The 25,716-nt window shown below is 36.3% G+C and overlaps 1 protein-coding gene across 1 annotated transcript in view; it reads left to right on the top strand.

Annotated features, from left to right (window-relative positions):
- The first annotated feature begins 13,372 nt into the window (after positions 1-13,372).
- Positions 13,373-25,716, top strand: part of ASZ1 (ankyrin repeat, SAM and basic leucine zipper domain containing 1) — a 111,687-nt gene continuing 99,343 nt past the window's right edge. Inside the window, exons 1-4 of the mRNA XM_090286769.1 lie at positions 13,373-13,479; positions 13,879-13,978; positions 18,710-18,832; positions 20,672-20,783. Coding sequence (XP_090142895.1) covers positions 13,375-13,479; positions 13,879-13,978; positions 18,710-18,832; positions 20,672-20,783 — 440 coding nt within the window. The 5' untranslated portion in view covers positions 13,373-13,374. The remainder of the gene's footprint in view (positions 13,480-13,878; positions 13,979-18,709; positions 18,833-20,671; positions 20,784-25,716) is intronic.

Here is a 25,716-nt window from a genome sequence, read left to right as displayed (position 1 = left end):
AGTAGGGATGGGGAAAGGGGGAAAGGGAGGGAGATGGTACAGGAATTAAGAAGCATAGTAGGAAGGGGTAGAGTAGACAGGAAGATGTTGAGAAGAACTATATGCACAACCAATGGGCATGGACTAATGGAGGGGACAACTGGAGGGAGGGGTGTCACTGGGTGGAAGGGAACAAAGGGAAAAGAAATTGGGACAACTGTAACAGCATAATCAATAAAGCATATTAAAAAAAAAAAAGTTCGGCCTGCGAATCAAGTGTCGCTGGTTCAATTTTCAGTCAGGGCACATGACTAGGTTGCACATCAGGTCCCAGTTGGGGGCAAGAGTGAGAGGCAACTACACAGTGATATTTCTCTCCCTCTCTTTCTCCTTTCCCCTCTCTCTAAAAATAAAAAACTCAAAAACAAATAAATATATATTTTTAAATGTTGATGAGTTAAACAGGGCTTTTCTGTGTATCTTGACCAGCAAATAATAGTTCACCTTTGCTTTCTAAAAATGGAGAATTTGATGAAATGACTATATTCCAACAGGTAATATTTTAAAGTATAATAGATATATTTACTACAAAATAGTAAACAGTCCTTTGTGTTTCTCAAAGCCTATCGTGGTGTAAGACAATATTTGGACAGCTGCACCAAAAGAAAACTGGGTTTGAATCTAAACTTAGACTTAGTGATTTTGGTCAATGTATTTAAACTTTCTGAGCCCCAGTTTTCTTAAGCAAAATTGTGCTGGCACATAATTCTCTGGGTAATTTTCCAACTTAAATAAAATAGCATGAAAAAAAAACCACATGTTGTAAGTGATCAACGGCACCTTAAATTTCTATCTTAAATATGCCTTCCTTGTTTTGTTGTTGCTTTCAATTTATCTGCTCGTAACACTCAGCCTAAACTTTAAAAGCTTCAAACAATCTATTCTTTAGCTCATTTCATATTAGTGACTAACATAAGTCTGGTCAATTTGGATACTGTAAGAACATCAGAAAAGCAATGGCCATAAAACCAGGTCAGCTATTTCTCTCTCCCAAAATATAAGAAATACCATTCAAATAGTCCCTGTTTGAAGATCTGTTTATTCTCCAAATAACAAATTATGACAGAGATATTTCTGAAATTTTTCTTGGAAGCCAAAAAATTCTATCTATATCAGTGATCCATATACATGTCACAATTCCAAATACAGCTTTAAGCCAAATACATGCAGATTATAGTTAGCTTTAATCACTATTACATATGAGTAAATATAAATATTAAAAAATAACAATATATGTAAGAGATCATATTCTACAATTTCATAACTGTTTTATGAGCATTCTATGGCAGCAACGACTGCATAAATTAATTTTCTAGAGTTAAACGACATCTTGCATATCCTTACAACACTGAAAAAAGAAAGCTATTTGATACAGTAGTATGTGAACAAGTATTTCCTGCATAGAATTTACAATTACTCAGGTAATACATTCTAATAAATAGAACCATAAAATGTATCAAAACTTCAAGTAACCAATGGAACCAGCTTTTATAAAATATGCATACCTTAAAGAACATTGATGAGAAAAATATTTAAGATATATTTAAATGATTGATTTTAAAGTTTTAAGCCTTTGCTATGTGGGAAAAGTTATACTATAATACAGGGTTTAGAGTCTTCCGTAAATTTAACTTAGAATTATACTAAAGTAAAAAACAAAACAAAAACAATCAATTCTTGCAGGTGTCTAATGAAGTAAGAATGGCTTGACTCTATGTAAATATAAGTTTAGGTTTCAGATCTCTTTGACACCTTGATCTAGTATTCCCAATTACTAAATGCAAAATGTCATATTTACTTCTGTTTCTCATAGGATTTATGAAGAAATGACAGGTATGAAAATACTTAGAATTTTTGAGTGGTTTTACAAATTTGAGCTATTGTTTTTTTTTATTGGCTAAATAAGAAAATATAAGAACAATAGCAAATATTTATTTAATTTTTAGGTAATACTTTACCTATTATAACACAAAATGTACCATCCATGAGAATGTTAGGAAGTTTTATAAAAGATCATTTACACAAGAAGGCACAGTGTTAGGTCTAAGGCTTCATTTTCCTACTGTAGTGGAGTGGTTGAGAAGAGGGTGAACCCTGAAGACAGACCACTTAAGTTGACTCTTAGTTCCGTCATCTTTTAGTTGTTTGACCTTAGTCAAGTTTCATAACTTCTCTATGTTTTAGTTCCTCATTGTAAAATGGTGATAATACCAATTTGGTAGAGTTTTCATAAGGAAGGCATGGATTTGTGGCAGTCGCTGTTAGCTGTTTAACACAACACCCATTCTCAACCTTCTTTTACCTTCTCCTGTTCCATTATAAAATCTGGAAAAGCATAATACTTGATTTTCCAATATCCTTTGCAAGTTGGGATGCTAGGTGATAGTGCCAACAAAGGAGACAAAAGCAGAAGTCTTTTGGAACTTCTATGAAAGCTTTGACTTCCTTGATGAAAGGGGACAGATATCGCTGAAACCATCCTTTACTTCCTTCCTTGCCTTCAGTACAAACATGCTGCTTGGACCTGGAGAGACATCTTACAACTGTGGGAAGGATAAGGTCAATGAACTTGTGCCAGGATCCATTGTACAACTGAACTAATGCCATGCTACTTTTAACATAAAAAAAAAAAAAGAAAAGAAAAAGAACCAAGTGTTTTGAAGTGACTGATATTGAATATATTTACTTATAGCTAAAATTATTTCTGATACAGAGTTAATGCATGTAAAATGTTTGGAACAGTTACTAGCCATGCATGGTAAATGCTCAATAAATGTTATTGCTAAGTATTATTTTCCAGTTAATCTCATGCTGTGCGTTATCAACTTGATATTTATTAAATCTGTGATATGTAATTTTCTGGTTTATGTGTCTTGTCTTAAAATTTTACCATAGTTGTAATACTATTTAAAATGCATTGTGTCTTAAACATACGATAAATCTGATAATTTCTTGTAGCAATTAATCTAAAAGCTCTTTTTTTGATAGTTATTTTAAATCAGGAGCCCATTACACTTGTTGAGCTATTCTTCTTGGTGTTCATCAATATGTTACTTATTTAAAAGCACTCTTTAGTTAAGTAAGTTTTGGAAATGATGCTCTGGAATTTCACAATTAGCAACGTTTCAATCTATTTTGTTACTTGTATTTTTTCTACAATATTTTTAACACAAAAATGTTTAGACATTTATGAGCTTCTACTGTTTCCCAGGAGCCCACAACTATAATGTTTTCTTGGAAGTAAGGGTTACCATAGTTTTAGGCACTCTCTTCCACCATGCCTATCTGCAGTGCAGTAGCTTTATGGGTATAAAGTAAAAATACAGGAAGAAAACAATAAAATTACTTAAGTGATAACAAATCCAGAAAGGCTGCCTTTACAAGTGAAGTGAATAACTGAGCACATTTCCTAGTTAATGTAAATAAGAAACAGATATAAAATCAAAGAAAAATATTCCAGGAAACTCATCATTCAACTGTGAACCTATATCTAATTCTCTATTTAATGTCTCATTTCAGAGTTTATTAACACTCTCTACATGAAGTGTAAGCCAATACTCCTGATTTCAATACCCCCACACACCTACACACACACCTCTGCTCTTCTACCCATTTTCCCCCACTAGAATAAATCAACCACCATTCAACCCATTTCTGAAGCCTAAAATTTATCCCTGAGTTCCTCTTTCCATTTCATCCCACCTCCCATCTATCTGCTCTCTCCACAAAACATTTTATGTACATATATAAATATGTATATTTTAGGAGATATATATTTATCTTCTGAATCTGGCCCCTAACCACTTCCAAAGATAACTGCTCTAGACCTGGCTTCCCAGATCCTTCTTCCACAATGATTTTCAAATCTGGGCTACATATTAGAATATTTGAAGAAATAAATATGACAGAAACAAATGTTTCATTAACCATTACTTTCTGGTATTTTTTTTGGTTAATGCTTTTTTAACAGATACCCATTTTTATCATTTCCTGATGATTGTTTTTCCTCTTGAGGATTTTTGTTTTCTGATCCAACCCCATTCCTTAAAGAAATTATAAATCCAGATAAGAATCTATTTTTGTTTTAGTAGCTTAGCCTTAACATTCTGGTTCTTTATTTATCTATTTGTTATATTGGACTGGCCAAAAAGTTTGTGTGGTTTTTTTTTTTAGTAAAATAAAAGACACATCTTTTGTTTTCACCAATAACTTTATTGATTTGATATTTTGAGTATGTAGGCTATCGCCCGTGTAGTATAAAGTTAGTTGTTCTCAATTAATGTCTCAATTTTATCTCTATCAACTTCAACTGATCTACCCACCCATGGAGCATCATCCAGCAAGAAATCTCTAGCACGAAACTTCACAAATTATTTTTGACACATTTGATCAGTCACAGCACCTTCTCCATACACTGCATAAATCTTTTTTTTGCACTTCAGCTGCATTTTTACCTTTATTGAAATAATAAAACATAATATGCCAAAAATGTCGGTTATTTCCTTCCATATTCAATATTAAAATGGCTACACAAAAAAAATCACCAATTCTGATGTTTTTCTTTAAATGCACACTGATGTGACACCTGTCACAATACAATCTAACAAAATTGTTTCAAATGAAGTTAAAGACAACTAAGCACTACTAGAGCCATCATTTGGGAAAAAAACAAACACATTTTTTGATGAATCCAACAAATAACTGCCTAGACATAGCCCCAACGTCTTTCTTCTACAACCTTTTTCAACCCTAGATACATATTAAAATCACCAGAGGAGCCTTGAGAAATATCAGCTCTTAGACCCTAGTCCTTGAAGTTTTGATGTAATTGATTTAGATTGGGGTTAGCGCGAATCATTTCCTGAGGATTCTAATATACAGTCAGGGTTGAGGACCCAGACTGTTGGAATATTAGGATTCTTAACTGGTATTCCTAATTCTACTCTTGCTCTCCTAAAATCTTTTCCCTTTGTAGCCAGAACAACCTTTTAAAATGGGAAATCAAATCCTTTTACCTTTCTATCTTACTAAGAAGCTTTCTCTGAAATTCCTGTTTAAAATTTTCATTTTCCTCCCATTACTATCTATCCCCTTTACCTTATTAATTTCTCCTTATGGAACTTACCCTTACCTGATATTTCATTATATATTTATTTGTTTCTCTGGCTAGACAATAAACATTCTAAGATCAAAAGTCTTATATGTCTTCTTTACAGCTTCATCCTCCATGTTTAGAAAATATAGTTGGAACACAGTACAGTATTTGTGGAATCAATTAATGCTAGATAATTCTTTTAAAAATTGCTTGACTCTCCCACTGACTGTTTTGTGCACATAAATTTTAATTATTGAAAAAAAACCTGTTTGCCATTTTCATGCCTCCAAAATTATCTTTAAAAGAAGTAGTTAACCCAACTGAATCCCAGACATAATTAAGAATTAAGAATCTCAACCGAATTTTTCAAAATTATTGACAGTACTACCACACTTTTGATAGAAAATAAACAAGAATTATAAAAATGTAATAACATTAAGTTTAAAACAAGCTCTCCACAAAATACAGCATTATCATGTGTAATGGTAAAGTGAACCGTATTAGGTTGTCATTACTAATGTCTGAGTCAAAGCTCAAAAGTAAAAAATAAAAGAAATCCAAGAACTAGGGGTTGCCTAAATTCAAGTAATATTTATTTCTCAGATTCACCTGGTTTCCTGCCCTCTTTGTTTTACCAGTCTCCTACCATCAGTGAACCAAGCAGAACACTCTAGTCATTAACAAAATGGGTGGGTGACTTTCTGATCTATTACTTCAGGAAATCACCCTGGGGGAATCCCCAAATCTCTTCAGACAAACCCAAAGTACTGATTTCTCATCTGGCCAGGAATGAAGCTTGTGATTAACCTGTAAATGAATGAAGGTTTATTTCAAGTCTGGTTTACTAGTTAGAAGATGATATCTGCTTTGTAAAGAAGTGCTTCAGAGACAGTGCTATAGTGTGAGTGAAACACACAAGAGAAATAAGCATCCTTCTAAGAGAGAGTGTCCTTTTGTGGGCATCGCACTGAGTTAAACCTGAGCCCCACTCCAGAGCCAGAAGGCCTATGGTGAGTTGTTACCATCCCACTTAGCAATTGTATTATCTTGGGTGGTTTATATAACCTTTGTACTTCAGTTTCCTCATCTGTAAAATGGAGAAAATAATTTTACCTCAAAATGTTACAGTGAAGATTTTGTGAATTAATGGATGTAAGGTGATTAGGGAAGTGCTACATAAGTGTTAGATAGTAGCAACTGAGCATGGACTACAGTGCTGTTTCCTGCCTTTGAATTCCAGCCCTGCCAGGTAGGTGACGTTGGGCAAGTGACTTTACTTTTCTGTGTCTCCATTTCCCTTTCTGTAAAATTGAGATAGTATTTACCTCAATGGGGCTGTGTGAGTATTAAATGATTTAATATAGGTTAAGCCCTTAGAACAGTGGCTGGAATGTAGGAAATATTATAAAATGAATTTACTGTTATTATTATTGATAGTATTATTATCTTAGGTTACAATTCAGTGCAATATTTTTGAGACATTGATCTCTTTCAAGTTTCCTGCTTCTTTCATCTCTGTTTCTCAGGTCCCTTTGTTATTTCCTTTTCTTTGCTGGCTTTCTAAAATAATAGTCATTCTCTAAGGATAGACCCTCTGATCTCATCCTATCCTTTCTCTGTTGGCAATATCATTGCTTTAATATGTTCCTTATTACCTCTTAGAAAGATGATTTCCAAAGCTGAACCGATAGCCCAGGTCTCTCTAGAAGATCCAGATCTTATCTGAACATGGATATTCCTCAGGCATTTCAGACTGTCTCTGTGCAGAACAAAGCTTATCTCTGTTTCCTCAAAATGTTTTCCTTTTCTGGTGTTCTTGTCACATTAGCTTTGACTCCTCTCCCCTTTATACTTCATACACAGCCACCAAATCTTATTGATTCTAATTCATGAGAAATTTTGAAGGTATGCTCTCCCATTCATTTTCCCTGCCACATTCCCAATTCACAATTACAATAGCCCTTCAATGGGTCCTGCCACCTCCTGAAACCACCTTCTAAAATCAATACAGCACATTATCCAGCATAAAAGGAATGGAATATGCTACAATGTTGATTTTGAAAACATTATGCTAAGAGACTTATATGATATACTGGGTTGAACTCTATCCCCCACAAAATTTTTGTCCACTCAGAACCTGTGATTGTAATCTTGTTTGGAAACAGGGTTTTACAGACACGTTTAGATGAGCTCATACTTGTAAGAATTGAGTCATTCAGAAAACCATCAAGACACAGTGAGCAGGAAAAAAAAAGTTTATTGAGGGAATTACCAAGCAGGGAGAAAGCCGTGCTGCAAATGGCTCCAACTCCAGACTCTTAGGGAAGGAGGGGGCTATCTAACAGCTGTAAGCATGACAGGCAGATCAGGGCCAAATGGGGCTTGGCTCGATGTATCCCTCTATCACAGGAAACTCCCAGACAGCTGCAAGCAGGCAGGGGTTGGGGTGGGGAGTGCGTGGGAACCGAGGCTATCAATACTGAATTAGGGTGAACCCTAATTAGAGAGGCAGAGATTAAAGTGATACATCTATGAGCCAAGGAATGCCAAGGATTGTGGCAATCACCAGAAGCTATGAAAAGGCGAGAAAGTATCCTCTCCTAGAGTTTTCAGAGGGTGCATGGTGCTGTTGACAGCCTGACTTCAGACTTCTAGCCTCCAGAATGGTGAGAGAATAAATCTCTATGGTTAAAAGCCATGCAGTTTATAGTAAATTTTTATGGTGGTTCTAGGAAACTAATATAAATGGTATGGATATACCACATTTTGCTTATCCATTCTTCAGTTGATGAACTTTTGGGTAGTTTCCAGTTTTTGGCTAATAACACTGCTGTGAACATTTGTGTACATCTGCGATCCATTTTGAGTGAATTTTTGAAAAAACATAAGGGTTAGGTAGGTTTGTTTTTAATCTATGGATATTCAATTGGTCCAGCAACATTTGTTGTTGTTGTCGTTGTTTAAGATTTTATTTATTTCTTTTTAGAAAGAGGAGAAGGGAGGGAGAAAGAAGGGAGAGAAACATCAATGCATGAGAGAAACATCAATCGGTTGCCTCTTGCACACCCCCAACTGAGGACCTGGCCTGCTACCCAGGCATGTGCCCTGACCAGGAATTGAACCAGTGGTCTTTCAGTTTTCAAGACAATGTCCAACCCACTGAACCACACCAGTCAGGACTGGTCCAGCATCATTTGTTGAAGATGACCCAACCTCCATTGAATTGCTCTTGCATCTTTGTCAAAATTATTTGGATTTACTTGTGTGGGTCTATCTAGGCTCTCTGTCCTGTTCCATTCATTTGTGTATCTATTCCTTCTCCAATACAACACAGTCCTGATTACGATAGCCACATAATAAGTCTTAAAATCAAGTAGAGGAATTTCTCCTACTTGATTCTTCTTTCTCAAAATTATTTTAGCTATCTAGTTTCTTTGTCTTTCCACATAAATTTTAAAATAATCTATTGTCATAGTCTGTTTGGGGCTACTATAAGAGAATATAATAGATTCAGTGGTATATAAATAACAAAAATTTCTCACAGTTCTGGCGGCTAGGAAGTCCAAGACCAAGGTGCTGGCAGATTTGGTGTCCAGTAAGAGGTCACTTCCTGGTTCACAAGGCATCTTCTTGTTATGTCCTCACATGAAGGAAGAGGCAAGGGAGCTCTCTGGAGTCTCTTTCATGAGGGCACTAATCCCATTTATGAGGGCTTCCACTCTAAATAACATCATTTTGGGGATTAGGTTTCCATATATTAAATTTTTTTTTTGTGGGAATACAAACATTCATTCTATAGCATCTGCATTTACAAAACTATCTTGCTGGGTAAATCCCAAAGTCTTAAAAATAAATTATGTATGGATAACTCCTATATTTATACCTCCAAGACCACGCTTTCTCCTAAGATACATACTTGAACATCTAACTAATCACTAGACAGCTATACTTGAGTATTTTGTTTTGAATATGCTAATTCTGAGATGCTCATTTTATCTTCAAGTTTATCCTCTCGTCTTCCTCCATCTTAGTAAATGACACCATTATTTATCCAGATGCCCCCCCAAAAAAACCACCTTCTCTTCAAAAAAGTTTGAGTGTCTTTAAATACACACACACACACACACACACACACACACACACAGAGAGAGAGAGAGAGAGAGAGAGAGAGAGAGAGAGAGAGATATGAACATGCCTTTCATCAGTTTAAAAACATTGCAAGGTTCCAGTCAAGTTGGCAGAGTAGGTAAATGCAGTATTCACAACCTCCCACAACCACATCAAAATAACAACTAAACTGCAGAATGACCACCATTCACAAGTGCCTGAAATATAGATGAACAGGAGTCATAAAACTAAGGAGATACAGAAGAATGCACATCAAGACTGCTAGGAGGGGCCAAGAAGCAAAACATGCTGGTCCTACAATTTTTACCATGTATGGTGGTAAAAATTAGGAGAAATATCTCATTGTTGGAGGTCCCCCATGAAGAGCTGAGGAGGAAGGGGTTCTAACCCCACACCAGATCCCCCATCCCAGGGTCCCAGTGCTGGGAAGAAAAGTTCCCATAACTCCTGATGGTGAAAACCAGCAGGTATTATGAATGAGTGAGATGGAGGGTTTCTAGAATCACAGGTGTTCCTCTTAAATGGCCCATGCCTGATTTACTCGGACTCACTCATTCTGAGCTCCACTGAATGAGGAAGTAGCAGCTCAATAGATTTTGGGGGCAATGGTTGGGGAGCAAGTTTTTCCCCAGAGAGAAGCACTGGCAGAGGCCATTGTTCCTTTGCTGAGCCCTCACCCAACAGAGGAGATGCCATATCTGAGTCTCCATTAACCTGGCTAACACAGTTTGTCCCACCTTGGTGATTCCCTGAGACCCTGCTCCAATGAAAATTTGGGTCCACACAAGCCATTATCAGTGGATATTCCATACGAACAGCCTGTTCATGTTGAAAACTTTTCTAAAATTTCCCAAAGGTTCACAACCCCCCAAAAAGGAGCATCTGGTCACAACATCTTGTACCTCTTTCTTGCTAAACAGTCCCAGGCCCAGCACTAGTGGCATCTGGTCTTGGTTCACAGCTTGGACTCTCATCAGCACCTCCAAGTCCAGCACAAGTAGCAGCCATCTGCAGATCTCTCTGTAGTTCATGCTGAATAAGGCACAGGTGGTGGCTGATCTTGGCCTGCAGCTATTAGAAGGTCCCAGAGGCAGCACATCCAGTAGACAGCTTCAGATCACACCAGAGCACCACCCATCCACCTCTGTGAATGACACACTCAAGGGGTAAATTTGTACAGCACCAGAACCCCTCTGAAGTGAGTCCTGTTCTATGGGGTTGGCCCTTGCACACAAACTCCTTTGTTGCAGTCTTGGCTAGTTAGTTCTCAAATCCAACTGGCCTGTGGGTAAACCCTTTCTATTGACATGCCAACAGCAATCAAGGCTCAACTACAACAGGAAGGTGCACACAGCCTACACACGGTATGCACCTGAAGAACCCAGTTTGAGTGACTTGGGAGGCCACATGTGCCACAGGACACCTACAACATAAGTCCACTGTACCAAGACTAGGAGACATAGAAGCTCTACCCAATACATAGAAACATACAGAGGGGAGCAGCCAAAATGAGACAAGGAAACATATCCCAAATGATAAAACAGAACAAACCTTAAAAAAAAAAAAAAGAAAAGAAAAACTAAATAAAGTGGAGACAAGCAATCTACCAGTGAAGAGTTCAAAACAATAGTTATAAGAATTCTCAATGAATTAGAAGAATACGTGAACTTAGTAATAACTTCAACAAAGAGATAGGAAATATACTAATGGATATAGAAGACATAAAAAAAAGAACCAGTAAGAAATAAAAAATACATTAAAAGAAATTTAGAATACCTTACATGGAATCAACAGTAGAATAGATGAAGCACAGGATCAAATCAGTGATTTATAACATAAGGAAGCAAAAACACCCAATCAGAACAGCAAAAAGAAAAAAGAATCTAAAACAATGAGGACAGTTTAAGGAGCCTCTGGGAAAACTTCAATCATATCAACTTGCATCATGGGGATGCTAGAAGGAGAAGAGAGGGAGCAAGGAATTGAAAACCTATTTGAAAAAAATAATGACTGAAAACTTCACCAAACTGTTGAGAGAAACAGGCCTCTAAGTCCAGGAAGTACAGAGTCTCAAACAAGATGAACCCAAAGAGTTCCACACCAAGACACATCATAATTAAAATGCCAAAGGTTAGCCCTGGCCAATGTGGCTCAGTTGATTGGAGCCCTGTCCCATAGACAAAGAGGTCGTGGGTTTGATTTCCAGTCAGGGTACATGCTTGGGTTAAGGATACAGTTCCTGGTCTGGGTGTATACTGAAAGCAACTGATCAATGTTCTCTCACATCAGTGTTTCTCTCCCTCTCTCTCTCTCTCTTTCAAAAATCAATGAACATATCCTCAGGTGAGGATTTAAAAAAAGAAAGAAAGAAAGAAACTGAGCACTTGTTAATTTCCTTTTGGTTACCTATGATCTGCAATAGTCTTGTTTGTTTACTTGCTTATTGTCTTTCTTCATTAAAATGTGAGCTCCGTGAGGCAGCTTGGTTTGTCTTTGATGTTGTTTCCCCAGACCTAATTGTGCTGGGCTGTGTTCAATGGTCCATAAAATTATTTATTTATTTTTATTTACTTATTTACTTATTTTTAGAGAGAGGGGAAGGGAGGGAGAGACAGAGAAATACATCAATGCGCCAGAGAAACATCCATGGGTTGCCTCTCACATGCCTCCAACTGGGGGACCTGGCCTGCAACCCAGGCATATGCTCTTACTGAGAATCAAACCAGCAATCTTTTGGTTTCTATGACAACACCCAACCGACTGAGCCACACCAGTTGGGGGATGATCAATATCATTTATTGAATAAAGGCATTCAGAAAGATATGCATGGCTCCCAAATAACCAAACTAATTAAAAATAGTTATGTGAAAATTTCTGAACTAAATAACTTCGATCTCTTACATCAGATTCCTTAAGAAAAAAAAATTATTGTGAAACATTCAAAGAATGGTGCATGGCTACATTCCTTTTAAATCAGCTTGAGATACATAAATATTTGCTATTCCTTGATGGATCTACATTTCTGTGGTGGTAAAGATAATTGTAAGAACAGTGTCGCTCAGAGAACCATGAGGAGGCAGCAAGCAGACAAAAAGAAGTTTATTGAGGGAAATTAGCAAGCGGGGAGGAAGACATGAATGGCCCAACTCCAGGTTCCTAGGGAAGGAGGGGGCTGTTTTATAGGGGGGAAGAAAAAAGACACTATTGAACTCAGTTGTTTTTCGTGCAGCTGTGTGTTGGGGGGCTGACCAAGGTCAAACGGAGCTCGGCTTGACACTCCCGGCTATCATGGGAAACTCCCAGACAGCTGCAGGCAGTCAGGGGAAGGAGGAAGGCGTGGGAACCGAGGCTGTCAATAATCACCAAGTCACCAACATTTCACAGACATCAGATGCAGAAGAGAATTTAGAATGTTTTCACCTGGAGTTACTTGTATTTCTTGCTCTCTGAAAATTTAAATCATTTCTTATTCCCAGCTCTTTTGATCGGCTCTCTCCCGTTCCCTTACTTGGCTTAATTTTTCCTTTAGTGCGTCTACACTACCTAGTTGGCAAAGTGTTTTGTTGCTCTTAAGTTTCTGAATCTATGAGATCTGAGATGACACGAACTTTAAACGAAGAATTCTCCTAGCTCCATTTGTCTAATAGCTTCTTGAATGTATGGGCGGTGCTCCTTGGGGATGTCTTCTGATGAACAGTAGCCCCTCCCACATCACACGGTACCATGTTTAACAGTGGATTTGGCGGGGGTCGGGGGGCAGTTTAAGGAGATAGGGATGAAAGCATAGTCTTACTTGGCATAAAATCCCAATTTTGTTCCTGGTACAAGTGGGGCAACCCCTAAACTGTAAGAACTTCATCAAACAAATACCGTGCCAGCCTCACTAGTGCTGCCAGAGACGCGCGTTTCCATTTCCCGCAGCCATGGTGCTGTGGGAAAGCATAAGGAAGGGTAGCAGGGCCAGGCCACGAACCTGCGCCTGGAGGCCCAGACCTCCGGCATGCACGTCGCGCCTTCCCTCGCAGCCCTTCGTGCAACTCCAGTGCGCAGGCGCAGGCGCAGAGGGACGGGCGGGCGCGCGGAGTTCTGTGGGTAGGGAAGGGACAAGGGGCATGGCGGCGGGTACGCTGCGCGGCATGGCAGTGGCCGGTGGAGGCGAGAGTAGCGAGAGCGACGATGATGGATGGGAGATTGGTTATTTCGATCAAGCATCTCAGGTAGCAGAGAAGGCTGTTTCTTCACCGCGCCTAAATCCGCTTCTCCTGGTTCTCAAAGGCCCAGCCTCATGAAATTTACTTCCTCATCCGTTTCCCTAACTTGTTTTTCTAGTGGAAATACAGGCTTTTGGATTTCAAACCGGCGAAGTTTTCGTTTTCTTTCCTTACTGTGTTTTCCATCGACTGCGCTTCTTTAAATTGTCAGTGTAGTAGCTCTTCACTTGGTTTGGACCTGTTCCCCTTTAAAGATAATTTTAGACATAAATTCTTTACAAGTTTTGTATGTTACCCACCCCCATCTCAGTCAAAAAAAAAATTACCTAAAACCAAATATTGTTTACTGCTGCAGTGGAAATGCAAATATGTATAACAATTTTTTAAAACTTTCTGCTTTTTTAGAAATTAAAAAGACTCTTACCTACTGAAGAAAAGAATGAAACATTTAAGAAAGCATTGACCACAGGAGATATTTCATTGGTCCAAGAGCTCCTAAATTCTGGTGAGAAATAAGGCATAGTTTCAACCCAATCCAACTGTCTGAGTTCACAACCGTTTCTGATTTTAAAAGGTTTGAGTTGCCTTTCTAATGGAATCTAATAGAATCACAGTGAATGTTAATATATCTAGTGGCCTACATATGTTTCTCGACTCTCAGTTCTCTTTGCCTTCTCTTCCTCTAATTTGGATTGCCACCCTTTTATCTCCCATTAGTTCTTCCACGTCTTCAAAAGGGTTATTCTGACTAATCCTACCCCTCTATGATAAGTCTTACTTACTTTTCTCAGCATTTTCTTGATGCATGTTTCTCAAATATTTACTCTAGTTATGTACATTTCAGTTATGTTATTTTCCTGTGCTGTGCTGTGCTGTGTGTGTGTGTGTGTGTGTGTGTGTGTGTGTGTATAAAATGAAGCATGAGGTAGGAATCAGAAGACCTGGATATCTGTTCCATTGGCTAGTCTGTGGTTCTATGGAAAAGTCATTTAAACTTCCAGAGCATCAGTTTCTTCATGTAAAGTATCTTAATTCTGGCCTTGGTACCACAACGTTTTTTCTGTGGATCTAATTAAATATATTATTTTTAAAAATTACCTTGACATAGAAATGTGACTTGTTGATAATAGTGATGGAAATTATCCAAATGAATAACAGTCATTTGCTATCTACTTATAGATATGAAACATTTCCACACAAAAATAGTTAAGTGATATTGTATATAGAAAAATGTTTGTCTTCTATGCTAGAGATACTTCATGGTTTAGCAGAAAGTAAATCATTTTGGAAACAGTATAGTTCTGGGTTTTAGTACTAGTCTTGCCATGGATGGCTCTGGAATCTTGACCAACTTACCAAACCTTCATAAGCTTCAATTTCCCCCCCTTTTTAAATGGGATGCATTATATCAAAGGTATTTTCTTGAGTTTAATTAAAATGAGAGAATACATTAATAAAGTTCTTAAGCATTATGTAAATATCAGCTGTTACCACAAAAGAAGAATCTGTGTGACTGTAGACAGTGGAACTTGAGTTTGTAACTGAAGAATGAAATTGGATGAATTTTGAATAATAGAGCCCTAATACCCCATATAAACACATGCAGGAGTGTGCATAGTGTTGGATGTAATGGCAAAATTTGTTTAGAAAAGAGAGTTTGCCTTAAAAATAGTGGTACTAAATGCAACGAAGTGATGGAGGCTCCTGAAGGGTGAGTACTTGAAAAGAGCCTACTGGTAAAGTAAGAATTTAGTCAACCTTTCAAAATAGTTAAAAGATCATTTAAAGCAGCTCATAATAAATGTTATAAAAAGATACCGTTCACCCTTATTACTGCTAAAGTCTCACTTTCACAAGTAATTCCTGTTTTAGTGTTTCCTGGTTTCCTTCCAAATATCAGTACTTAACACCTCTTAAAATATTTTCAGTATTGCCTTTCAAGTCATTCTTGTTTCTGATACATTATTTCTGCACCAGTTGAAAAGTTTAATAAAGAAATGAAAGCTTTCTTTGAGTCAGCCACTCCACTTTTAAGGGTTCAATCAAATATGTCTCAGTTTTTGTTATTCTGCTAAGTACTATTTTCAGTTCTCTTTAAATTATTAAATATTTCAGACATTCAGAAAGGTATGGAAATGTCTCCTTTCTCCTGGAGATTACAACTCGCCTATAGCTGGTATTTATCTTTCCTATGCATATCTTTAGATTTTTACTTTATATGTGTATAACTCAAAACAATATAGTGTTATTTTGAATGTTTTTGAGTTACATAACTATATTATGTTACCTTGGCCACTGTGGCTTAGTTGGTTGAAACAACGTCCCATGCATCAAAAGTCTGGGGATTTGATTGCTGGTCAGGGTGCACATCTAGGTTGTGGGTTTGATCCCCAGTCAGAGAACATATGGGAGGCAACTAATTGGTGGTTCTCTTTCTCTTCCCCACCTCTTTTTCCCCCTTCCTCTCTATCTCAAGTCAATAAACATACATTTTAGAAAATTTTAAAATATATTGGTCTGGCCAAAAAGTTTGTTTGGTTTTTTTCTGTAAGATAACTCTGGTAGCGCTTAGTTGTCTTTAACTTCATTCAAAACAATTTTGTTAGATTGTATTGTGACAGCTGCCATATCAGTGTGCATTTAAAAAAAAACACATCAAATTGGCAAATTATTGTGTAACCATTTTAATACTGAAGGTGGAATAAAGTAAGCAATATTTTTGGCACATTATGCTTTATTATTTCACAAAAGGTAAAAACACAACTGAAATGCAAAAGAAGACTTGTGCAGTGTGTGGAGAAGGTGCTGTGATTGATCGAACGTGTCAAAAGTGGTTTACTAAGTTGATAGAGATCAAATTGAGACATTAATTGAGAGCAATCAGCAACCACCTTGGAGACAGCCAACGTACTCAAAATATCCAAATCAATAAAGTCATTGGTGAAAATGAAAAATGTGTCTTTTATTTTAGAGAAAAAATACTAGATGGAATTTTTGGCCAACCCAATATATATTGTATCAATCTCCTTAAACTTAATGTTTTAAAATTATGTCTCCTTCGCCCAGTGGCTCAGTTGGTTGGAGTGTGTCCTATGCACCAAAAGGTCGTAGTTGATCCCTGGTCAGGGCACACACCTAAGGTTTCAGGTTCAGTCCCTGGTCGGGCGTGTACAGGATCCAACTGATTGATGTTTCTCACACTGATGTCTTCTCTCTCCTCTCCTTCATCTCTCTCTAAAAATCAGGAAATATATCCTCAGTTGAGGATTTAAAAATAAATAAAATAAGCTATACCTACAGCATAGTAAATGCTTTGTTGAATATTAGAGGTGATGATTATTAAGAATTTTTATACTAACATGCTGCATTTGCTTATCTTTTTCTTTACATTTTTTTTTCTTTTTATCTTTTTACAGTTTCAGCAATAATGTCATTAAGGAAAAAATAATGAGAAAAAATAATTTTTTTCTCTGATCTTCTTCATATGCTTTCAGTTGCAGCCATTTAAAGACAAAAATTTGTTGGAGAAGACAGGTTGCACTAACAGTGTATGCATGTACTAAGAAGGTTTTATGTTTTCTCAGTAGTTATCATGCACCTTCTGTCAGTTAAAGTTAGATAGTTGGGAATAATATTTCAGCAAATTAAAGGTGTGGATATGATCTTCTGTGTGAATGGAACCTTTTATAGCCAGAGGCTATAATACTATAAATTAAAAAGTGTTAAAGGCAGGCCTGTATTCAGTGGTCTTCACATACAGGGGTTTCTTCTTTGAAGCAGAAAAACGTTCTATTTTTATTCTTTTCTTAACATTAGCAAATAGTCCTTAGGTTGAAGGGAGAGATTACTACTTAAATCTTGATCTCTTTATAGAAAAGGCTTTACATAATTTTAATAGGTTGTGTTCACTGCCTCATTGTATCCTGGTTTTCATATCACATCTATGCTCTTCCCCAGTCCTAGATCCAAACCTAGATCAGTTCAACCTTTTTTTTAATATGACCAAATCAGTCAGTGCCATGGAATAAAATCAGACGACTCCAATGGTTTTTACTACTAATAACTTGAGTATGTTAAGGTCAGCTGCCTCAGCTGGTTCTTGTTCTTTCTAAGCAGGTTTTTATGTATTCCTTCCTGTCTGATTCTGGACAGTGGCTTTAAAATTCACCCTGCTCCTCAGGCCTGCTATCTCATCTATGCCTCTGCCTGTTCTAGCACACAGCTTGTCATTCATTTGTCTAAGGCAGAACCTGATCGTCATTCTGATATGTTCTTTTTTATCACTTCTCCTTTTCAAAATAATTTTAAATTATGATGATCCTGCCTTTGAAATGTTTTTTTGTATTCTGTCCTCTTTCTCCCCACTGCCCTTGCTGTGACTTGTACATAGGCTTCTAGTCTCATAACTGGTCTCCCTGCGTCCTGTTCACTCTCAATAGTGGTACCTTTGTTGTCATTATAATAAAAAAAAAAATGGTTTCAATTCCTGGATCACATATACAGTTAACATTTCTTTCTTAGAGCTCTCATTATCTAACCCTAACCTATCTTTTTATCCTCATGTTTGGCCAGGCACCCATGGATAAATTTTGTGTTAGAAAGGAAGTTAAGGAAATTTTAAGAATATACATGGTGCTTACCAACTTAGAAATGTATAATATTCTTTATTTTTTATCTTTTAATTTTTATAGACAGAGGGGAAGGGAGGAAGCAAGGGAGAGAAACATCAATGTGAGACAGAAACATTGACCAGTTACTGGGAACTGAACGTGCAACCCAGGCATGTGCCCCAACTGGGGGTTGAACAGGCGATCTTTTCCTTTGGGGAACAATGCCCAACCAACTGAGCCACATTGGTCAGTACAGAAATGTATAATATTCTAATTAAAAAAGACAAATTACCTCTGTGAAACCTTTTCTAGCTCCCCTAGAGAGATCATGGTAGCATGTAAAACCTGTTGTAATATGCATATAGCAATTTTATATAATACATGATAAAATATTTGTCAGGTAAGGTCTCTTGGAACATAGTACCTAGAGTGAAAATGAAGTTAGCTAATTTTATTAAAGTCTATATTTAACAATTTCCCATCTTGTTGAAGACATTATTACCATAAAATTCCTTTCTGTTATAAAGTATATATGGTAATGGCACATGCCCAGTACTTGAAGCATATTAAGGTGACAGTTTGTGTGTGTGTTGGAGGCTTTTAAAAGCTTGTTTTTATTTGGACAGGCATTAGTGTAGATTCCAGTTTTCGGTATGGATGGACTCCCCTTATGTATGCTGCTAGCGTTTCCAGGGTAGAGCTGGTTCGGGTCCTTTTGGACAGAGGTGCTAATGCCAACTTTGATAAGGGTAAGACATTTCGAATATTTAACATACGTGAAAATTTACTTTGTATATTTCTCTGTTTAGAAGCCTAATTATGTTCTGTTAAGGGGTGGTGATATACACTTTTCATGCTCTATTTTCTTATATTCACTTTAAAATAAACTGTTGTCCATGAAAAAAATAATAAGAGTAAGGTGTTTAGATAATGTAACTGATTATGTTCACTGTGATTTTCTTGATTTCCAAGCAGCTGTTATGCAAAGTGAAAAAAAATTAAAGCAGTTAAAGAATTTTTTTTATAGTTATCTTAGGTGAATGACATACAAAATCAAATTAGAAATCATAGAACTTTTGAAAAACTCTTTCCAAAGAGGTAGATTCCATTTATATTATTTTATAACTAGTTGTGGTATTATATATCTTTACTTCTATGCTAAAGGGTTTGGGTTATTTTTACAAAGGAAAAATGCATTGAAAGAAGACATCAAAAGGCTGATAATTTTATTAAAAATTACTTGAAAATAAGTCCTTGGAATTTAAAACTCTAAATTATTCTAAAGTTGTTTCAAAGATAGTTTATTAAATACATATTTTTCTATCTTTGTTATTAAATAATTTCTACTCAGTACTTCTTTGAGGGCTTTTGAAAAATAAGAGTATATGTGCAAGTCCAGTTTAAGAAAAACTGGTTTTTTGTTTTTAATATGTTTCAAATGAGCAATTAAATTCATTTCATAATTCAGGATAGGTTTTATTTTAGAATTAATTTTCACATTAAATTTGTACCTACATTAGATATTTGTAAAACCATTTATGTTTTGTTTTCTCATTTATATATTTTATATAAATTCCCATCTTAACAGTTTTATGTTTAATCAGCTACTCTTATGAATTTTTCTTTTTATAGTGTCATTTTAAAATATCACCTAATGAAAGCTAAATTTAGGAATGAGATTTTTGAGGGAGATTTTTGAAAGTGTATGAAATAGTCTGCTCAAAATATAATTGTTTTCTTTCTCTGCTTCTTGTAATCAGAGGAATACCTTACTGTTAGAGAGAATTTTATATTTTTCATAAAATGTTCACATAAATTCTCTTATGTACTCAACAACAGCCTCATCAGGCAAACTGGGCAGATATAAGCTCCTATCCGCAGATTAGGTCTACTGAGATATTAAGATATCACTGTAGTCCCAGTTTATTTGTGGCAGAACTGGCACTAGAGTCTGTATCTTTATACTTGATAAAGACTATTAATGTAAACCATGTTGCCATGACCTATTTTGAATTTCCCAGTTTTTACTTAAGAGGGGTTTTTGTTTTTTAAATCTACCCTGATCTCTGCTGATGCTGTAGGAGCCAAGGAAAGAAGTAGTTTGGTAAATAGGGTGAGTTCAGAGAGATCAAATAGAAGAGGATTGAGATCATTTTCAGTAGGGTGGTCTGAGCATAAGCCTGATTTCAGTGAGCTGTCAAGTGAATGGAAACTAGTAAAGAAGTGAAATCAGATAATATCAATCATTGTTTTCAACCATGAGTGCTGCAAAGCAAAGTTTAAACTAAAAAGTGTTCAGCTCTGAGCAATATCTCTATATAGAATCCATGCTTTTTCCTACTTTCCTATTCTCTTGAAGAAATAGGAATAGGGAAAGGAAATTGAGAAGTGAATTATAGATATAATTTGAAGATTAAGGCAGTTCATCCCTAATACCATTTTTTGATGAAGGAAGACCTAAAATTATCTACTGAGATAAAGAGATTTAGGAATAGGTGCACTAATTTTTATTATCTTTTGAATGGTAAAAGAAGTCAGATACATTTATTGATGTCAGAAGGGATTTCTCATTTTTTTATTGACTATAGATAAGCAAACTATTTTGATAATCGCATGTTCAGCTCGTGGCTCAGAGGAACAGATCCTGAAGTGTGTAGAACTACTACTTTCAAGAAATGCTGATCCAAATGTTGCTTGTAGGTAAGAGCCTCACTATCTGTTCAGTAATGATGGATACTTTTATTTGATTATCAGACTTAAAAATTTGATAGCATAATTTTTAAAAAATTATAAACAATGTGTATTTACTCATATAGTTGATGAATGAAAATAGGTCTTAAGGTCATGGTTCCAATTGTATAAGGTTATCAAAGGAAGGGTATATTATCAAGGTCATCTTTTAGTTTTTAAGTTTTAGAACAAGTCCTAAGAATTTGAATGAAAGGGAAAGGAAGACATTAAGCTATTTTCTGTGAATCATATACATTAAAAAATATGTATGAGCTATAGTTGTAAGCCACTTAACTTAGTGTTCTCTCTAACACTTAAACTCACTTAATAATTTTATACAAATGTAAAGTATATATCCAAAATAATACATCAAAATGTTTTCATTTTTTACAATGTTCCCAATTGTTTTTTATATATACATATATGCATATATATGTATATATATAATAGTGCCTAGATGCATAGAAAACAAATAGTAAATGTACCTTGCATATTTTGAAATGTCAGTAATTTTTAAAAAATGAACCAGATTACTTAAAATTTCTATCATTGACTTCCTTCTTCTCTGGCTCCATTTTACTGTTAAATCTCTTTCTGTTTTATTTAATATTCAAAATGAAGAGGAAAGTAGCTCATCCAAAAGAAATATGTCTAGCAGGAATAGAATTCAAATAATAATGATCTAGTTCCTAAAATATCAAAATATCTATGCTTGACCAGATGTATTTTTTATTTTTTTGAAATTTAATTTTTATTGTATTTTTTCCATTAGCATTTAGTCTCCTTATATGCCCCTCCCCCCAGCCATCATCACACTATTGTCCATGTCTATGAGTCCTTTTTCCTTTTTGCACAATCCCTCCACTCCTACCTCCTCTCCCCCCATAGCTGTCATTCTGCTCTCCATCTACAAGTCTGTCCCCACTTTCCTGGTTAGCCAAGTTTGTTCATTAGATTCCACATATGAGTGAAATCATATGGTATTTATCTTTCTCTGATTGGCTTATTTCTCTTAGTATAATGTTCTCTAGGTCCATCCATATTGTCACAAAGGGTAAAATTTTCTTTTTTATAGCCGAGTAATATTGCCTTGTGTAAATGTCCCATAGTTGTTTTCTCCACAATCTAGTGATGAACATTTGGGCTGTTTTTATATTTTGGCAATTGTAAATAGTGCTGTAATGAACATAGGGGTGCTTATGTTCTTTCAAATTAGTGTTTTGGGTTCCTTCAGATATATTCCCAGAAGTGGGATCACTGGATCAAAGGCAGATCTGTTTTTAATTTTTTGAGGGACCTCTATACTGTTTTCCACAGTGGATGCACCAGTCTGCATTTCCACCACCAGTGCAAAAGGTTCCCTTTTCTCCACATCCTCGACAACACTTGTTTATTAATTTATTGATGATAGCCATTCTGACAGGTGTGAGGTGATACACTATTGTGGTTTTAATCTACATTTCTCCGATGATTAGTAATATTAACATCTCTTCATATGTCTTCTGGCCATCTGTAGGTCCTCTTGGAAAAGTGTCTATTTAGGCCTTTGCACATTTTTAATTGGGTTGTTTTTTTCGTATTGAGTTTTATAAGTTCTTTATAAATTTTGCATGTTAACTCCTTATGTGATGTAGTGGTGAATATGTTCTCCCATTCTGTGTGTTGTCTTTTTATTTTGTTGATGATTTCCTTTCCTATGCAAAAACTTTTTAGTTTGATGTAGTCCAATTTCTTTATTTTCCTTTTATTTCCCTCACTTGGGGACTTATATCTGATAAAATATTGCTACAAGCAATGTCTGAGATACTGCTGCCTAAACAAAAATTCTATATTTTTCTGGTTTCAGGTCTAACATTTAAGCCTTTGATCCTTCTTGATATTATTCTTCTTTAAAAAATTTAATTTAATTGTCTTTCTATTACAGTTGTCCCATTTTTCCCCCATTTCTCCCCCCAACCGAACCCACCCCTTCTCCCACAGTCATTCCCCACCCGCTTGTCCATGTCCATGGGTTATTTATACTAGTTTCTTTACTAGATCCTTCCCCTAATTTCCCCTTCTCTCCCCGCCCCCAATAACTGTTTTCCTGTTCCTTGCTCAATTTTGTTCATTTGTTCGTGTTGTTCATTAGTCTCCCGTATTTGTGATATCATATGGTATTTTTCTTTTATTGCCTGGCTTATTTCGCTAAGCATAATTCTCTAGTTCCATCCAAGTTGTTGCAAACGGTAGGAGTTCCTTCTTTCTTTCTGCTGCATGGTATTCCATTGTGTAAATGTACTACAATTTTTTTTAATATTGTTTTTTGATTTTTAATTATAGTTGTCCCATTTTATCCTCCTTTGCTCCCCCTCACCGAGCCCACCCCTTCTCCCACAATCATATCCCTCCCCGTTGTCCATGTCCATGAGTCATCCATACACGTTTCTTGACAAAACCCTTCCCTTACTTATCCCCCTTCTCTCCCTCCCCCTCCCCCCTATTGACTGTTATTCTGCTCCTTGTCCTATTTAGTTCATTTGTTTATGTTGTTCTTTAGTTTCCTGTATTAGGTGATATCATGTGGTATTTTTCTTTCTTTGCCTGGCTTATTTCACTGAGCATAATTCTCTCTAGTTCCATCCACGTTGTCGCAAATGGCAGGAGTTCCTTCTTTCTCTCTGCTGCATAGTATTCCATTGTGTAGATGTACCACAGTTTTTTGATCCACTGATCTACAGATGGGCACTTAGGCTGTTTCCAGCACTTACCTATTGTAAAAAGTGTACCACAATTTTTTAATCCACTCATCTACAGATGGGCACTTAGGCTGTTTATAGCACTTGGCTATTGTAAACAGCGCTGCTATGAACATAGGGATGCATAGGTTCTTTTGAATTGGTGTTTCAGGATTCTTCGGGTATAGTCCTAACAGTGGAATTGCTGGTTCAATAGGTAGTTCTACTTTTAGTTTTTTGAGGTAATTGCATACTGTTTTCCATAGTGGCTTCACCAGTCTGCATTCCCACCAACAGTGCACTAGGGTTCCCATTTCTCCACATCCTCGCCAGCACTTGTTGTTTATTGATTTGTTGATAATGGCCATTCTGACTGGTATAAAGTGGTATCTCATTGTGTTTTTTATTTGCATCTCTCTGATGGCTAGTGATGTTGAGCATTCTTTCATATGTCTGTGGACCCTCTGTATATCCTCCATGGAGAAGTTGTTTGTTCAGGTCTTTTGCCCATTTTTTAATTGAGCTGTTTGTCTTCTTGGTGTTGAGATGTGTAAATTCTTTATATATTTTAGAGATCAGTCCCTTGTCTGAGGTATCATTGGCAAATATATTTTACCATTAGGTTGGTTCCCTTTTCATCTTGCTGAAGTTTTCTTTTGCTGAGAAGAAAGTCTTTAGTTTGATGTAGTCCCATTTGTTTATCCTTTCCTTTATTTCCCTTGCCTTAGGAGATGTATCGGTGAAAATATTTCTGCGTGGGATATCTGAAATTTTCCTTCCTATGTTTTCCTCTAGGACTTTTATGGTGTCACGGTTTACACTTAAGTCTTTGATCCATCTTGAGTTTATTCTGGTGTGTGGTGTAAGTTGGTGGTCTAGTTTCATTTTTTTGCACGTCCCTGTCCGGTTCTCCGAGCACCGTTTGTTGAAGAGGCTCTTCTGACTCCATTTTATGTTACTTCCCCCTTTGTCGAATATTAGTTGTCCATGTAGACCTGGGTTTATTTCTGGCTCTCTATTCTGTTCTATTGATCTATATGTCTGTTCTTGTGCCAGTACAGGCTGTCTTCATCACAGTGGTTTGTAGTATAGTTTGATGTCAGGTATTGTGATTCCTCCTGCTGTGTTCTTCTGTCTCAAGGTTGCTGTGGCTATTCGAGGTCTTTTTTGGTTCCATATAAATTTTTGAAGTATTTATTCTAGGTTTGTGAAATAGGTCACTGGTATTTTAATAGGGATTGCGCTGAATCTGTAAATTGCTTTGGGTAGTATGGACATTTTAATGATGTTGATTCTTCCCATCCATGAACATGGTATTTGCTTCCATTTATTTGTATCTTCCTTAATTTCTTTCTTCAGAGAGATGTAGTTCTCCATGTACAAGTCTTTTATCTCTTTGGTTAAGTTTATTCCTAGGTACTTTATTTTTCTTGTTGCTATAGTAAATGGAATTTTTTCTAGCTTCTATCTTAAATTTTTTATCGCCGGTGTACAGAAATGGCTTTGATATCTGAATATTGACTTTGTACCCTGCTATTTTGCCAAATTCACTTATTGTGTCGAGTAATTTATTAGTGGAGTCTATAGGGTTTTCTATGTACACGCTCATGTCATTTGCAAATAGTGACAGTTTTAGTTTCTTTTTTCCATTTGGATACCTTTTATTTCTTTTTCTAGTCTGATTGCTGTGGTTGGAACTTCCAAGATTATGTTGAATAGGAGTGGAGGGAGTGGACATCGTTGTCTTGTTCCTGATCTCAGGTGGAATGCTTTCAGTTTTTGTCCATTGAGAATGATGTTGGCTTCAGGTTTCTTGTATATAGTCTTCATTATTTGAGGTATGCTTCCTCTGTTCCCATTTTGCTGAGAGTTTTCATCATAAATGGGTGTTGAACTTTATCAAATGCTTTTTCTGCATCTATGGATATGATCCTGTGTTTTTGTCTTTCATTTTGTTTAGGTGGTGTATTACATTTGTTGATTAGCGAATATTAAACCATCTTTGCATCCCTGGGATGAATCCCACTTGATCGTGGTGTATGATCTTTTTGATGTGTTGCTGGATCCTGTTTCCCAATATTTTGTTGAGGATTTTAGCATCTATGTCATCAGTGATACTGGCCTGTAGTTTTCTTTCTTTGTTGTGTCTTGACATGGTTTTGGAATTAGGGTAATACTGGCTTCAT

The sequence above is a fragment of the Furipterus horrens genome, unplaced genomic scaffold, assembly GCF_987537825.1.
Source record: "Furipterus horrens unplaced genomic scaffold, mFurHor1.1.pri manual_scaffold_9, whole genome shotgun sequence".
In the NCBI taxonomy this organism is placed as follows: domain Eukaryota; kingdom Metazoa; phylum Chordata; class Mammalia; order Chiroptera; family Furipteridae; genus Furipterus; species Furipterus horrens.
This window is presented reverse-complemented; position numbering and strand designations above follow the sequence as displayed.